Below are 17,173 nucleotides of genomic sequence, written 5' to 3'. Positions count from 1 at the left end.
CACCCAGTGTTCACCAAGGGAAGGTGATAGTAGGAGTTGATAAACAGAGGTTGGTTTTGGAGAAAAACCTGTAGATGCTTGTGTTCTCTTGAACGCACATGTCAACCATTTGAACATTCTTGTTTCCTTACCCTAAAACTAAAAACTCGTGAAGGAAAAATAGGGTGGAATTCTTTTTGGCAAGGATTCCACCAAAATTTAAAAGTTTTAAGACTAACTCTCTGATCCTTTTATAATTTAATGTGGCCATTTACAAGCTAGTATTTTAGGAGCCATTTTAAACAACCTACCAGTAAAATTCCAGTTTTTAAATTTAAACCCAAAGTTTTATTTATAAGATTAAATCAAATTTCATTTGATGCGTAGATCCATTATATAAATTTGAAGTGGAACTGGGAAGGTTCAGAGAACAGAAGGGACTTCATTTGCAGTCAATTGCATCCTTTGAACGTACATTTTGGCCAAGACAACTAGTTAGTCGGTAAAGTTTCATAAACTTCAAATTTGGAACTTTACTTCACCAACCTTTCATTTGATTGTGCAAAAACTTATAAAAACAAAGTTTTGCTTACAAAAATTACTCAGCCAAGCTAAAAGACTTGTGTTTTCCATTTTAAATAAATATAACTTAATCCTTTACCAATTTGTTTAGGAATTTTTTTACATAAAACATAAAATGGAATTTTGCAGAAAATAAATAAACCAAAGAGTAATAAAGTTCAGCTTTAAGTTGAACGAAAAATTATGATTAGCAGTCATTATGACATAAGTCGAATTGACTAACTTTCCAATCTACTTTCCAATAAAGTTGCTTAATTGGAAGGCAGTTTTTTGGCAGCTGGCTAATTAGATACTAGAAACTTGCCTTATTTAAAATCCCTTATTTTGTCTGAACCTTCCCATTATAGTTAGGGAGACTTTTTTGGTGGTCTATTGGTTTGTTCTTGTTAAGATTTGAATTTTCGATTTTTCACACAAACATTTCTATGCGTTCTGCTGTTATCTGTAGACTTACAAAATAAATAGGCTGGGATGCGACTCACACTGATAACTTCCCATCCTGTCTATCGATTTGTCTCACTAAAAATGGTTTGTAGGTTTCCTTTTTGTTAAAAAAGTTGTCAATTGAATAATTCTAAAAAAAAATTAAAAATTATGAAAAAACGGACTGTTGAACTTTATAAAAAATTTACTGAATATCGAAGACAATATTTTCTGTGAGAAAAGATGTTTTAGTCGAAAATCAATTTTTACGAACGTTTAGTAATACTTTTTTTAGGTTATAATTTTTTGTTAAAAAAACTTTCAATTTAATTTTTCAAAAAATGTTATCGAATGTTCAAACAATATTTTTCATGAGATAAAATTAGATTTAATCCAAAATCTCAAAGTTTAGAAAAGATATTTAAGTCGAAAATCAATTTTTACCTACTTTTATTAATTTTTTCTTAGGTTTTTATTTTTTGTAAAAAAACTGTCAATTTGATTTTTCTCAAAACTTTTCTGAATGTTGAAAACAGTATTTTTTTATAAGATAAAATAAGTTAGAAACCATCATCTGAAATTTTTCGAAAGATATTTGAGTCGAAATTCAATGTTTTTTTTAAGTTTTTATTTTTATAAAAAAAACTGTCTATTATTTCGACTCTATAGACCTTGAAACGTCAAGAAATGTCAAAATTTTCAATTTGACAAATCATTACAATAACTTCCTATGGGAAGTTAATAAAAAGATAAAATTAGATAAGAGCGGATGGAAAACTGCGTTTGTTCAGCCTATTCCCAAAAAAGGCGAATCTTCTTCATCCTCTAATTATCGATCGATTATACACTTACGTCCCTTCTTTCCAAGGTCATGAAAACGCTGGTAAATTATCAGCTTAAGAAATATCTTGAATACTTCTTAATGACCGGCAGTACAGCTTTGGCAGCAATAGGTCCACTGGTGATCTCATGATTCATCTCACCGAACAGTGGATCAAATCTTTACATTGTTTTAGTGAAAGTAGGATTATTTTACTTGTTTTACTTTTACTCAAAAGCATTTGATAGGGTTTGGCATCAAGCTCTCTTATCGAAAATGTGTGCTTTCGGTTTTCACGAATCCCTGCTTTATTGGATTATTAATTACCTTTCGGATTGTTTCGTCAATTAAATTGAACACCTCAATATTCTCGGTATGTGTGTCACCAACCACCTCTTGTAAAATGATCACATACGCGATGTCGCCAAAAATGCCACAAGATGTTTGGGTTTTCTAAGGCGATGCAAGAAGTTTTTTTCCCCCTCTGATGTGGCTGTTATTTTCATAACTTATTAATGTCCAAAGCTTGAGTATAACTCCTATATCTGGGCTGGTGCACCTAAAACCAACTTAAGCCTCTTGGACAGCATTTAAATTAATCGGTGATAACCCCCTCATAGGATCATTTACGTCGTTTTAACATCTTCGTAGAGTTTCTTGTCTCACGCTTTTTACCGTTATTTTAACGGTTTATTCTCAAGAGAAATAGCCAGTTGCATTCCTCCCCTTAAACAGTTTAACCGTAATATTCGCGCTTCTAGGAATGCTCATCAGTATATCCTCGAGTCCAACTTCGGACGTACTGTCAAGTATAGAGATTTGTTCTTTAGCCGTACTACGCGAATTTGTAATTCCTCACCACACTCTGTTTTTACCAGCCATTGCAATATTCAGGAATTCAAAACCAATGTGCACCGACACCTCCTTTCAACCTCTCTCTCCTCTTCTTAGTGCTCACATTGTGTCTTTGCATAATAAGGGTAGTAATATCCCCTTAAGTGTGCACTTATTATAAAAAAAAACTCTAACGCGATCGGCTCAAAACCATAACTTCCGGATTTGAAATCAATCGATCAAATGGTTTGCTCTGAAGAGGCGAGAACAGGTAGACAGACAGACAGAGGGGACCGCTAAAGAAATACATAAGGCATACAAATTATAATTAAAAAAAAAAACTATACAATATTATGTCTGCCACGGGCCCGTGAATTGACCTTAAAGATCGTACGATTTACCGAAGCTTGACTACTTTGTAGGGAAACGATTGACTACTTGCAGGACAACATTCTCCCCGTTGTTGCGAATTTACGGCAATAAGTGTTGGAACAAGTCATCGAAAAATTGGACCTCCAGATTAGACTACATCTGTTCCAGTCGTAGCGCGAATATGTTAGAAATCATATTTGAATTAAAATGCCCGAATATTTACTTTGGAATAAAGTAAATTTAATGTCAATTTAAAAAAACCTTCTGTTTTAATTCATTCATTTTAAGGTAGGTAGGTAGGTAGAAATGGCCATCTCAAGGCAACCTAGCCGGAGATCCAATTAGCGCTGTAGTGCGCCGTTTTGATACCAACAACTCGTTTGACCTTTGGTTGAAAGGGATAGATTGATAGAGAAGCTTTCTAGCGATGATGTTAGAGCCATTTTGTCGCATTGAGAAAAAAGATTAGGTCTCTAATCTTTGTCTCAGATAGCTCATCAAGTTCGTGAAAGAATGCTTTTCCAAAGTATTTCATTCTAGTGTTTGCCAAAGCAGGACATTTGCAGATGAAATGGATTATCGTTTCACTTTCTCTTTGGTCACTACAACTACTGCAAAAGGTGTTGTAAGAGATACCAAACTTCTCTGCATGAACTCCTATAGGCCAATGTCCGGTACAAACCGCAACAATCCTGGCTATGTCTTGCCTTGGCCTGCATAGAAGATCGTTTGTACGGGTTTTGTTATAGGTGGGCCATATCTTCCTCTATAAAATGCAGTTGGGTAAATTGCTCCACCTTCGGTTTGATTCAGTTTGGTAGATAGAAAAGATTTTACCCTTCATAGCACCAAGAGGAATGGAAACCATTTCCGCAAGTGAGCTATGAAGGGCCGATCCTTGCCTGGCTAACTCGTCAGCCCGTTAATTTCCCACGATACCACTATGGCCCGGATCCCAGATCAGGGTGACACCAAAGTTAATATTCAGGCTCGCAAGCTCATCGCGACATTACTGGACCAATTTAGATGAGGAAATGGCCGAGTTAATGGCTTTGACAGCTGCCTGATTGTCTGTGAAGGTAGCCGCATTTCGGTTTTGGTTTGGGCTATGTTTAAGTACCTTACATGCCTACAATATTGCCAGCAGTTTAGCCTGAAAAACGCTAGCAAAGTCAGGAAGCCTAAAGAATTTGGCTACATTTAGGGACTCAGAAAAGATCCCAGAACCAACTCCGCACTCCATCTTTGAGCGGTCAGTAAAGATGGTTGTGTCGAAACCTACCGACACGATGTCATCCTCTCAATCTTTTCTGGATGGGAAAATAACCTTAAAACCCTTACTAAGGTCCAAAGTAGGAGTGCAGTAGTCAGTGTCTACCGAGATAATATCTGAGGGAATTAATTTCGTAGTGGTCGATTGGTAGAAGATCCAAAATAACTTTTAAGGCGTCCGTTGGGCAAGTACGCATGGCCCCTGTGGTGCCCACGCAAGCTGTTCTCTGAACCTTCTTTAGCTTATTAAGGTTAAAGGCTTTGCTAAGAGCAGGCCACCGCACAATCGAACCATATGTTAAGATTGGGCGTACTACGGCTGTGTACGTCCATAAAATCATCTTCGACTGAAGTCCCCACTTTTTGCCAAAAGTTTAGCTGCAGGCCTTCTTAACCCGTACTTCAATATTTAGTTTCCAGTTTAGTTTAGGGTCGAGTATAACTCCCAAATATTTTCAACTGGAAGACAATGATATAGCATGAGAGGCGGCCCAGTTGCTAACTTTCTTCAAAGCTGACTCCGTGATTTTACTAATCACAGATGTGTACTTTCCTGACACCAATAGCACCAAATCATCCGCATATAGGCTACTGCCTTCACTCCACATCTCTCTAATTTATAGAGAATTGTATCGATGACCAGAAGCCATAGAAGAGGCGAAAGAAAGGGGTGTTCCCCTACTCACGTGTTTTGTTGCGATTGTATTGCCTAGAGAGGCTCGAATCCTCCTACCACTGAGCATGGAAATAATTCATTCTCGAATGAAGTCTTCTACACCGAACTTAACGAGCGTTTCTTCTATGGATTCGGTAAGGACGTTGTTTAAAGCACCTTCTATGTATAAGAAGGTGGCAAGAGTAAATTCTTTATAATGGATTGTTTGTACTACAGTACGCACTACCTCATGGAGAGCAGCCTCCGTAGATTTGCCCTTAAGATAAGCATGCTGAGAGCTTTCGAGAGGTCGTCCAACTAAGATTTCTCTAATATGGTAATTAAGAATGCGCTCCAAGATTTTAAGCACAAAAGATGTTAAGCTTATTGGTCTGAAATCCTTCGCGGATTCGTGACCTCTCCTACCCACTTTCGGGATAAAAACTACTTTGACCTGTCTCCACTCCACGACATGGGCACATGTTAAAAAATTTGTTCCAGCCATGGATCTGCTACATCATGCAACTTTTGAAGCATAACTGGCAGTATGCCATCCATGCCTGGGGATTTATATGGAGAAAAAGTATTGATGGCCCACAAAATATTTTCTCTGGTTATAACGGAATTGACTTGCTCCCCATGAGCTACGTTTAGCTCTGTGGTTTCAAGCGATTCGGGGTTATCACTCTCGCAACCCGGAAAGTGCGTCTTCATCAGTAGCTCAAGAGATTCGGCTGGAGAGGGTGTCCAGGTTCCATCAGGGGTGGAATCGCGTAAGGTGATTGTTGATTGTTGACCATCAAAATTGATGATTTTGCTCCACGTAAGGTGATTATCAAATTGACTATCACTTTTTTACTATGGTTTGTTGGTGACAGCTATTTAGGTGTCACTTTCATACATTTTGATTAATTTTTTTGTGAGAAAGATAATTTGTGTGAACTTCAGCTCCACTTTAAATTTAAAATTTAGTGAAAAAATGAAAATATATGACAGTTAAAATAAAAATAAGTGAACAGTAATGTATACTTTAATGCAAATGTACTATTAGAGCACCAGAACGAGAAAAAACTATAAAAAAGTTTAATTGCTGGGAATCAACTTAAAAAATAAAGCAACTTGGAACTTCCTAACCTAATGTTACTATGTAACTTTCTATTAATATTTATAAATAAGTTATTTACAACATTATGTATGTATACAAATTATTTATTTCAGATTCTTGAAAAATGTTCGATTGACCAAAGAAACGTTTGTGTATGTTTTGCGGTTGCTCCTATCCTTCAACTGGCGGTGTTTATCAACGACTGTGCAGTTGGTTCTATGCCCACTTTTCAATAAAATTGAGCCCTTAGATTCAACAAAGTAATATTTTTTTTTTGAAAAATATAACAAATATTTTTATTAATTTATAACTAGTATTAAGTATAGTTAGAGGTATGCTTACATTTTCGCAGAAACAATACTTTGCAAATTCGAAATTCAACACAATAAACGAAATAGCTGATCGAAATGACATTTATCCCTGTTGCAATTTGTACACAGTTTCCCAAACTTGGGTAAGTGCTGCCAGTAAATAGTAAAGTTTTAGCGATCACTTTACACAGAACAAAGAAAGGTTGATAATCAAAATTGACAGTGACAATCAACTATCGCCTTACGCGATTCCACCCCAAGCTTTTTTAGAAATGGAGGATTACAATGTTCCTTCGATAAAACTTTGCTGAGCCTTGCGGAGTCCTTTATGTCTTCGATTGATTGACAGTATTCTCTCCAGCCTTGTCTTTTGGCTGATGACAGGGCTTGCTTGTAAATTTTAGTCTAGAGTCTTTATACGCTTGGTAAAACTTATGCTTGTGGCAGATATTGAAAATTGTCCTCGTCATTTTCCTAAGAGTCGACAGTTCTTCATTGCACCACGAAGATAGGGTTTTACGGCTATATTCATTTAAAAGTTTTATACAGCTTAAAAACAACACCCTTTGCATATTTATTACAAATTAGACCAAAGTAAACATTTTAATAAAGAAATTTGACGATATTAAGGACTAATGCTCGTACTAGGAACCTTTCTAATTAAGTTCTAAAAAGTAACTTTAGTTTAACTTTCAGAAAAAAACGATAACTAAATATGCCCATGGAACCAGTTCTCGTATTCTGCAAAACTCTATAAAAAAGAATTTGTTATTAAAATCGCTTCATGCACTTATATTTTTATTTCGATGACGTCAGTATTTTATAAAGTCAATATTACATGTTTCCCAACATGATGCCAAATATTTTCATTTGTATAGATACAATACGTTCATTTCTCTCTTCTTCAAGAGTCTTTGAAGTGAAAAAGTTATTAAACATTCGCAAAGCAAAACAAACAATCACTAATTTCCATGCGTTATACTAAAAGTCACATCTTTTTTAATAGACTAAGTTTGTAAGATTTCGATCATATTCTCAATTAAAGAAGGCATTTCAGTATTTTGGCACTTTCCCAAAACGATGTTCTAAATATTTTTAACTCATTAGTTTAAATAATTTTTTTAACATTCCTCAATGAAAGACTAAGTGGGACATGTCATTTCTCATAACAAGTAATCATCCCACATCATTCCACACTTCCCACCAATTAAGTCTTTGCTCATTTTTATGTCTAAAAATAAATCAAATTGTATTCTAATTTGTTAACAAAAATTCTTTTTTTTATTGAAAAATACAAAAACTTAAAATAAACACAATGATAAAGTTGATGAAATGAAATTACAATATTTTAATATTTTTTATTTAGTTTATAAATCAAAGCAAAAATATATATTCAAAGAAATAATTTTATTTTTGTTGTTACACAAAAAAGAAATTAAACTTACAACTATTTAATTATATTAACTTAAATCACAGATATCTATTTTACAGTTTGATTTAATTTTACTTTTTATTCAAATAATTTTGTTTATATTTTATAAAAAAAAACTTAAGTGTTATTTATTAAATCTAGTATGGCTGTATGTTTTATTAATTTTTAAAAATAATATTTTAGATAGTTTTTTCTTGAATGGATTAAAGTACATCGCGGTTCTTAAGCACAAATAAGAGTGTAATTGTTGCCAATTTGGTTCTTTAAAATTTTATATGCTGAAATAAATATTCACTACAAAAAATTTGTAAATTCTTTCCAGAATGTTTCTATCGACATCAATCTTGAATTCTACAAAATCTTCTTCTTTTAAAAACCATGGGAATTCATGTTAAAACGATTTATTTTCTATATCATGACAAATTTAACTTACAATTTTTAAGGAGTACATTATACTCAGAAAAAAATGTTCAAATTTCCGCCTTGGTAAAAAAGTTCCAAAAGAAATTGACCTACTTTGCGTTCTCTGAAATTTGATCTAAATAATCGCACTTGTATTATTTTGAAGGCAAATCATTTGATCAAATAATAACATAATTTTATATTCCTTAAAAACAACTTTTAGCCAAATATAGAGGACGTTTTTTTAGACATCTGATTTTATAGAGGGTGCTTAAAGGCCCAACTTTAATAGCCTTAATCGAGCTTAAGCCAGCTTAAGGGAACGAACCAATACGCAGCCTTATATGTCACTAACCATAATAGACTTTCTGCGCAGTGTCGTTAAATTTCGCTAACTTTCGCGCTATTACCCAAGAGCCATTTAAATGGCTCGAGCTTAAGCAAACGTCAAATTTGCTTAAGTTACTTGAATCCATTATGGTTACTTTTTGTTTTGACCATAACTTCTGATAACTTTTCGTTGGGCTTTGACATAAGCTTACTTTTGGTTAAGTCTATTATAGTTGGGGCCTTAAGGATTTGCCTTGATGTTCTAAAAATGATTTCGGACAAGTGTTCAATTTTCGACTACATTTTGTACCAATATTTGCGGTATGTCAGGAATAACGCGCCGAATATTCTCTTCGACTTCTCACGATCTTGAAGGCGGCTCACAAAACCTCCTTTAATAAATTCATTGTTTTGTTTTCGAACAAACTCTACTGTGTATGAATTAAGTGACAGCTGTCAAAAAACCAACTTCGAAAAAACATTGCCGGATTGCAACAACACGTCTGAAAAACCACCCATTACAATTTATCAAACTACTTGTTGTATTGGTTTCGAAAGATGGTTAGTTTTATAGGGTAAAATAAATCAATTAATTTTGTCGGTTGAAAATCTGTCAGAATACTTTTCTGTTTCTTAGTTCCAAATTTGTGCACTAGTATGCAACTAGTTTCATTGGCCCATTAATAACTCGTTAAATTTGCCATTAATTCTTCTACCCAAAACTTTTTTGATGGATTGAATATTTCAAAATCAATTGAACCACACTTTTTATTTAATTTTGCTTGACATGCATACAATTTGACAGCTCATCAGTAACAGATATTGGTAATCAACAAGTAAACGAGCACTTGATGAGGGAGAAAGAAAATACTCAAAAAGAAAATATGGGAAAACTCTCGCAAGTACCTTTTTTTAATTGTTGACATCTAAGTTTGACATTTTCCTCCCTTCAGACATTCTGGAAGTGACAGAATTATGAATGTCTCCATCTAGGAGACGGACCAAAATATGTAGGTAAATAAAAATAAAGGGTGTATTCATAAATGTCAGCCTAACTAAGAACTGCGTTATCTGCATTCATAAAGTCAGATTTTCGATCGAACTAACCTAGTCGAACTGCAGTACCTACCGTTCATAAACGCCAGACTGTCATCAGCGTGTCGGGCAGATTGTGCAGCTGAATTTGTTTTGCTGCAGAAATAATTATAATTTTCTTTTCTTTTTCGGTAAGCAAATAAAAAGAAAACAAGTTCAACAAAATTTGTTTGTTAGCCATTTTGCTCTGACGTTTATGAACTCTGTTTACATAAAAATCGGACTAAGTCAGACCTTTTTGTTTACTGCAGACATTGTGCATTGTGAGTGCGTTCAGCGCAAATTTTCTGCGTTTAGGAATACACCAAATTGGCTGTCAAAGATTTGACAGATGAATAAAGACAAATAATGAAATGAGCTAAGTAATTCCCCATTTTCGATAGGTTTTTGAAGATCGATAACAAACTTCGAAGAAATGATAACAAATTCTCAACAAAATAATGCAGTGTAATGAAAATCAAAAAAATAGTTAAGTCACATTAATGAAAACATTACAATAGAAATTAAGTCAGGATTCAAGTTAAATGTATACTTTTTGTGCCACCCTGTTTCATAGAAAGAGTTATAGAGCTTAAAACAAAATAAGTTTTACTTTTTACCGCAGTGTTTACAAGCTAACTTGTATCTAGTCATATAAACTTAAACATTATAAAATTAAGATGAAATAATGGCTTAAATTAAATTAAAGTGATATGTCTTATATGAAACACTAAAAGTGTTTTAAATTATATGTGTGTTAAAATAAATGCTTTTTAATCTAAATTTTGAATTTTTTAGTTTAACATCTTAAAACCATTTAAAAAAGAAAAACAAAAGCTAACCCAACAATAATATTTTGAATAAAACGAAAAACTTTTACTCTATAAAATTCATAAAAATGAAAAACTTATCTTATTCTAAATTTCATTTTATGCAAAATTAATGCTTTACATTTTTGTTTATATGTATATATATATGTATGTTTAAATTAATATATTGCTGATAAATATATATGCATGTATATATAACGTAGGTTTTATGTATTGGACAAATTCTCAGACATGGACTTCCGGACAATCTTCATCTTTGATCGATGTATAATGCACTTTTTTCGAAACTGTATCAAACACTGGCGTTATCATATATTTTATTCTGTCTCTGCTGACATAAACCAAAGCTGCGACAAGTGCGATCAGAATCATACTGAGGACTATTAGCAGAAAGATGAGGGTCATTGTGTGACCTGTCATTGAGGCTCTCAACTTTGCACTTGCACACTTGCCGTATTGCATTTTCATGATTGGTTCGGGTTTCAAGTGATTGCGGTAGCACATTAGATTCTCTTTATTTCGAACTGTCACATCTGTCTGGAGAATCCAATCGTGCAACACGCTGATCTTGCAATCACAAACAAATGGATTGAGGTTGAAGTCGACTATGAGGTTGACAGTGCGACCGGATCTTTCCAATTCGTCCATTAGACTTAAATCCTTGGCTTTCACGTATTCGAATTTGTTACGTTCTAAATCGAGAAATCGTAGATTCTTAAGGCATTTCACGTCGAAATTCACCTCCTTTAGATTGTTGTCACCCAAATGAAGGTCACGCAAGCTCGGCAGGTCACAGAACACTTTGCGATCTTTGAAGTGAGTTATTTCATTTTGCTCCAAGTGGAGTTTTTGCAATTTGGCCAAATTGCTATTGACAAAGATGTCGTGCAGATCCTCGCTGAGACGTGGCGATGTGTTATCGTCAAATGCATCTGTCAAATGTAAAGCCTCCAAATTTATGAAATTCGAAAATACTCTCGGATGATGATGGTTAGTTTCATCCTCGTCCCTTGATATGCTCAAATTGTTGTGATTCAATATCAGACGTTTGACATTCTGAACATGATGATATGACTTGCCAAGGATTTCTCGAATATGATTGTTACTCATGTCGACAATTGTCAAAGACATGTAATCGTTTATTGTACCGAATACATTCCACGGCAGCTGAGGTATGTTGTTGCCAGTGAAAATGAGGATTTCCACTTCGGCTGGCATAAATTCCAATACGCTGGTATTTTGAAGGCCGGCATTTGTGCAATTGACGACATAGCGAATCGTGGATTCGTAGTTTTCGTGACCGCATATGCATTGGGTGGGAAATTCGGGACCGCATGTTTCGGCAAATACTGTTGAGCTGATGAAAATGACGGCAAGCACAAGAGTGCTTGTTGTGATTCGGTACATGTTTGGTATGGTGATCTGGAAAAAGAAAAGAAATTTTCATTTAGTATTGTTGGCATTCTATAACATTGAAAGAAGAAATTGCTAAGAAATGTATCAACTTTTGCTATAGGGCATAGTGAGGGATCAATGTACAAAAAGAGTTATTGGCGTTGGTTAAATTTGTGTTACTTAAGTGTATTATAGAATTCTCCTAAAATTGGTAATCAGCTTTGAGAAAAGTTAAAATGGCCAACAAAGGAAAGTCAATTAAATGTTCTATTTTAGCCTTGTTGGTCATTTACGTCACATTTTTGCAAGGTAAATAAGCAAAGTGAACAAAATTATACGTTGATAAATTATTTCGGTTCAAGGTTTTGTTACTGGCAATTAATCAGTATTTAGGTTTAAAAAAAACCTTACCTTCTTTTTTAATTTATAATCTCTTTCTTCAATGTTCAGTTGATATATTAACATTGGGTTGGGGTCGAAATTCTGTATGGATCATAATACTGTATTTAAAATACTGTATCTCAAAATAATGTATGATCAATATACTATATCTCAAAAAACTGTATTTCAAAATTCTATGTATCAAGTAGTAGAAATGGCGATCTCAAGGCAACCTAGCCTGAGATCCAATTAGTGCTGTAGTGCGCAGTTTTGATACCAAAACTCCTTTGACCTGTGATAGAAAGGGAAAGACTTATAGAAAAGCTTCATAGCGATTATGTTAGAGCCATTTTGTCGCATTGAGAAAAAATATTAGGTCTCTAATCTTTGTCTCAGATAGCTCATCATCATTTAATTCTAGTGTTTGCCAAAGCAGGACATTTGCAGAGGAAAACTATTATCGTTTCACTTTCTCTTTGGTCACTACAACTACGGCAAAAGGTGTTGTAAGAGATACCCAACTTCTCTGCATGAACTCCTATAGGCCAATGTCCGGTACAAACCGCACAGAAGATCGTTTGTACGGATTTTATTATAGGTGGGCCTTATCTTCCTAGATATAATGCAGTTGGGTAAATTGCTCCACCTTCGATTTGATTCAGTTTGGTAGATAGAAAAGATTTTACAATTCATAGCACCAAGAGGAATGTTAACCATTTCCACAAGTGAGCTATGAAGGGCCGATCCTTGCCTGGCTAACTCGTCAGCCCGTTAATTTCCCACGATACCACTATGGCCCGGAACCCAGATCAAGGTGACACCGAGGTTAATATTCTGGCTAGCAAGCTCATCGCGACATTGCTGGACCAATTTAGATGAGGATATGGCCGAGCTAATGGCTTTGACAGCTGCCTGACTGTCTGTAAAGATAGCCGCATTTCGGTTTTGGTTTGGGCTTTATTTAAGTATCTTACATGCCTCCCTTATTGCCAGCAGTTCAGCCTGAAAAACGCTAGAAAAGTCAGGAAGCTTAAAGGATTTGGCTACATTTAGGGACTCAAAAAAGATCCCAGAACCAACTCCGCACTCCATCTTTGAGCCGTCAGTAAAGATGGTTGTGTCGAAACCTATCTTCTCTCGATGGGAAAATAACCTTAAAACCCTTACTAAGGTTCAAAGTAGGAGTGCAGTAGTCAGTGTCTACCGAGATAATATCTGAGGGAATTAATTTCGTAGTGTTGCTGTGACCATAAGGTTTTGACAACCAGCTATTTGATTCCTTCAGCCTAATAGCGCTGCAGGAAACTATGTATTTAATAAAAAGGTCGATTGGTAGAAGATCCAAAATAACGTTTAAGGCATCCATTGGGCAAAAACGCATGGCCCCTGTGGTGCCCACGCAAGCTGTTCTCTGAACCTTCTTTAGCTTATTAATATTATAGGCTTTGCTAAGAGCAGGCCACCACACCATCGAACCATATGTTAAGATAGGGCGTACTACGGCTGTGTACGTCCATAAAATCATCTTCGACTGAAGTCCCCACTTTTTGCCGAAAGTTTAGCTGCAGGCCTTCTTAACCCGTACTTCAATATGTAGTTTCCAGTTTAGTTTAGTGTCGAGTATAACTCCCAAATATTTTGCACTGGAAGACAATGGTTGGATTTGACCGTTGAGTCGAGGTAGCATGAAGGGCGGTACTTTAGTTTTGGTGGTAAAGAGCAAAATTTCAGTTTTACTTTGGTTAAAACCTAGTCCACAACTCGTGGCCCAGTTGCTAACTTTCTTCAAAGCTGACTCCAGATTTCACTAATAACAGAGGTGTACTTTCCTGACACCAATAGCACCAAATCATCCGCATAGGCTACCGCCTTCACTCCACATCTCTCTAATTTATAGAGAATTGTATACATGACCAGAAGCCATAGAAGAGGCGAAAGAACACCACCCTGGGGTGTTCTCCTACTCACGTGTTTTGTTGCGATTGTATTGCCTAGAGTGGCTCGAATCTTCCTACCATTGAGCATGGAAATAATCCATTCTCGAATGAAGTCTTCTACACCGAACTTAACGAGCGATTCTTCTATGGATTCTGTAAGGACGTTGTTAAAAGCACCTTCTATGTCTAAGAAAAGGTGTCAAGAGTAAATTCTTTATAATGGTTTGTATTTTCTACAGTACGCGCTACCTCATGGAGGGCAGTCTCCGTAGATTTGCCCTTAAGATAAGTATGCTGAGAGCTTTCGAGAGGTCGTCACACTAGGATTTCTCTAATATGGTAATCAAGAATGCGCTCCAAGGTTTTAAGCACAAAAGAAGTCAAGCTCATTGGTCTGAAACCCTTACAGTTACATTAAGATTCGCATCTTCTTTGAAAAAGTGCAGTCCAGTGATACCACCAGCACATGACCCGCACCAAGCTGTGACTTTTTCTGGATGGATTGGTAGCTCTTGCAATGCTTCTGGCCGATATTCACTTCAAAAACGACAATTCTGCTTATTTACCCATTGAGACAAAAATGAGCTTCTTCAGAGCACAAAATTTCGGTATAAAAGTGGATCCTGGCCAACTTTCATAGAGCCCATTCACCAAAAATGTTACTTTGCAGGAGGTCGTTCGGTATCAATTCTTGCACGATCTGTATTTTGAAAGGCATCAACAAAACACGAAACGTGAGTCAGCTGTTTAAAAAAGTGTTGCCCTTTATATGTACAAATCTTTTCTCACTCAGCACCATTATTTTGAAATTATCTCTTATTCTTCTGCGTTCAATTTCCTTGCAAATTAAACCAGATTCCATCGGAGTCTATTTTTGTAATAATTATTCTTGTCCAAAAATTTGATGTTTTTTTCTTTTTTGTTTCTAAAACTGTCAATCAACTCGATACTCGTTCGAAAGTATCAAATTTTTTGAAAACAAGTTGACAAGAATAACCGACATCCGATTCTACTTTCATACGTACAGCTGTCAACAAAATAATAGCAGCGCTACTTTTTTCTCATTTCGTTTTATCATATCTTCTTTGTTATTGCTTTTTTCTCTCTAACTTTAGCTTTTTCTGAAACTCTTATTCTATGCTTTCATTATCACCATCAATCATATCAATATGCATTATATCAATAAAATAACGGCCCTTTGTTTAAAAAATTGCAAATTTTGGACACACAAAATAATAGCAGCAGTTTTATAAATATTCAAAAAATTAACATTTATTCAATAATTTCATCAAATTTTATAATTAATATAATTTATTTAACATATTAATATTTTGTACAATAACCCTTCACTTTCATAACATCACCACATCTTCATGGTATTGAAGTCACCAGTTTAATGCACCGCTCTATGGGTATTCCCCTCCACGCACTTTGTACAGTCCACAATTCTGCCTGATTTTTGGGGTTGTGCTTGCCAACTCCACGTTTAACATCCCCCACAAATGCTCAATGGGATTCAGGTCTGGAGATTGCGCTGGCCAATCTAAGAGCTGTATATCCTTACGCGGGAACCACTCTTTCGCACTACGGCTTTGTGTACTTTAGGTCATTGTCTTGCTGGAAGACCCATCTGAGAGGCATGTCTTCTTCAGCGTAAAGCAGCATCACTTTCTCCAAAATTTGGACATACGCATGTTGATCCATAATGCCATCAATTTTTTTTATGGGCCCAACACCATTGTACGAAAAACAATTCCAAACCATAATTTTGCTGCCTCCATGCTTGACTGTTTTCATGGTGTATTTTGGCTGGAACTCTGTGTTCGGTGGACGCCAAACAAAATTTCTAGACCCAGTGCCACCAAAAAAAACGATTTTGCTTTCGTCTGAAAACAAGACGTTCCGCCACTTCTCTCGTGTCCAACCACCATACTTTTTGCAAAAGCAAGGCGTTGAACCAGAGGACGTTTGGAGAGAAGTGGCTGTCTTCTTGGGTGGCATGCCTTCAAATTAGCTGTGCGAAGAGTGCGACGCACTGTCTCATTGCTCACATTGAGTTCGAGCTCTTAGTTTATCTCCACAGCTGATTTAAAGGGGTCTTTCTTTGACATTTTGACTATTTGCCTATGGTCCCCGTCCTCTAATTTGCGTTTCCGACCTCTGGTTTCCACTTTTTCCACAAAATTGATGGCATTATGGATCAGCTTTGCAGAAACGTTCAAATTTTTTCGATTTGCCTGTACTATTGTCCGGCGCTCCTCATTTGGCGTATGATTTGGCGTAGCTCTTGACTGCAATGTTTTTCTCCTCCCACTGTCTAATAAATTTAACAAAAAAACTCGCAAAATAACAGAAAATGATATTTGCAGAAAATACTCACTGTTTGTTAACTTTTTTAGTTGAATTATACTTTATTTTATTGATTTCAACTATTTTATGCATTAACGCTGCTATTATTTTGTGTGTCCAAAATTTGCAATTTTTTAAACAAAGGGCCGTTATTTTATTGATATAATGCATATTGATATGATTGATGGTGATAATGAAAGCATAGAATAAGAGTTTCAGAAAAAGCTAAAGTTAGAGAGAAAAAAGCAATAACAAAGAAGATATAACAAAAAGAAATGAGAAAAAAATAGCGCTGCTATTATTTTGTTGACAGCTGTAGTACCATTTGAAAGTAGAATCGGAAATGAGTTTTGAATAGAATCAAAAGTAGAATGGATTTACATAGTAGGGCCCTAGCATTTTGACCCGCTCCCATACACAATATTTATAACTTTTTGATTTCCCATGTCTCATCTAAGGAGTTTTCATTGGTTTTCATCATTGAAACAATCATTTGAATTTTTTTGACAGGTTTTAGCTTTTATTTAAAATGCCTGCCGTTGTATTAATATTTCCTGATTGGAAACAACATTTCCTGATTAGAACCAAGCATTGAATGACAGTTGGGAATAAAAAAATGGAAATCTTTCTGTGGAACTAAAAATTAACTAAGAGAAAATGTCTGGGTAAAATAAAGCATTTGTTTTACTA

The 17,173-nt window shown here is 35.3% G+C and overlaps 1 protein-coding gene across 1 annotated transcript in view; it reads right to left on the bottom strand.

The window, feature by feature from the left end:
• Positions 1–10,164: 10,164 nt before the first annotated feature.
• LOC129948564 (toll-like receptor 4) overlaps positions 10,165–17,173 on the bottom strand; it is a 141,064-nt gene continuing 134,055 nt past the window's right edge. Inside the window, exon 3 of the mRNA XM_056059670.1 lies at positions 10,165–11,843. Within this exon, the coding sequence (XP_055915645.1) occupies positions 10,647–11,828 (1,182 nt within the window). The 5' untranslated portion in view covers positions 11,829–11,843 and the 3' untranslated portion in view covers positions 10,165–10,646. The remainder of the gene's footprint in view (positions 11,844–17,173) is intronic.

The sequence above is a fragment of the Eupeodes corollae genome, chromosome 1 (assembly GCF_945859685.1).
Source record: "Eupeodes corollae chromosome 1, idEupCoro1.1, whole genome shotgun sequence".
Lineage (NCBI taxonomy): Eukaryota > Metazoa > Arthropoda > Insecta > Diptera > Syrphidae > Eupeodes > Eupeodes corollae.
This window is presented reverse-complemented; position numbering and strand designations above follow the sequence as displayed.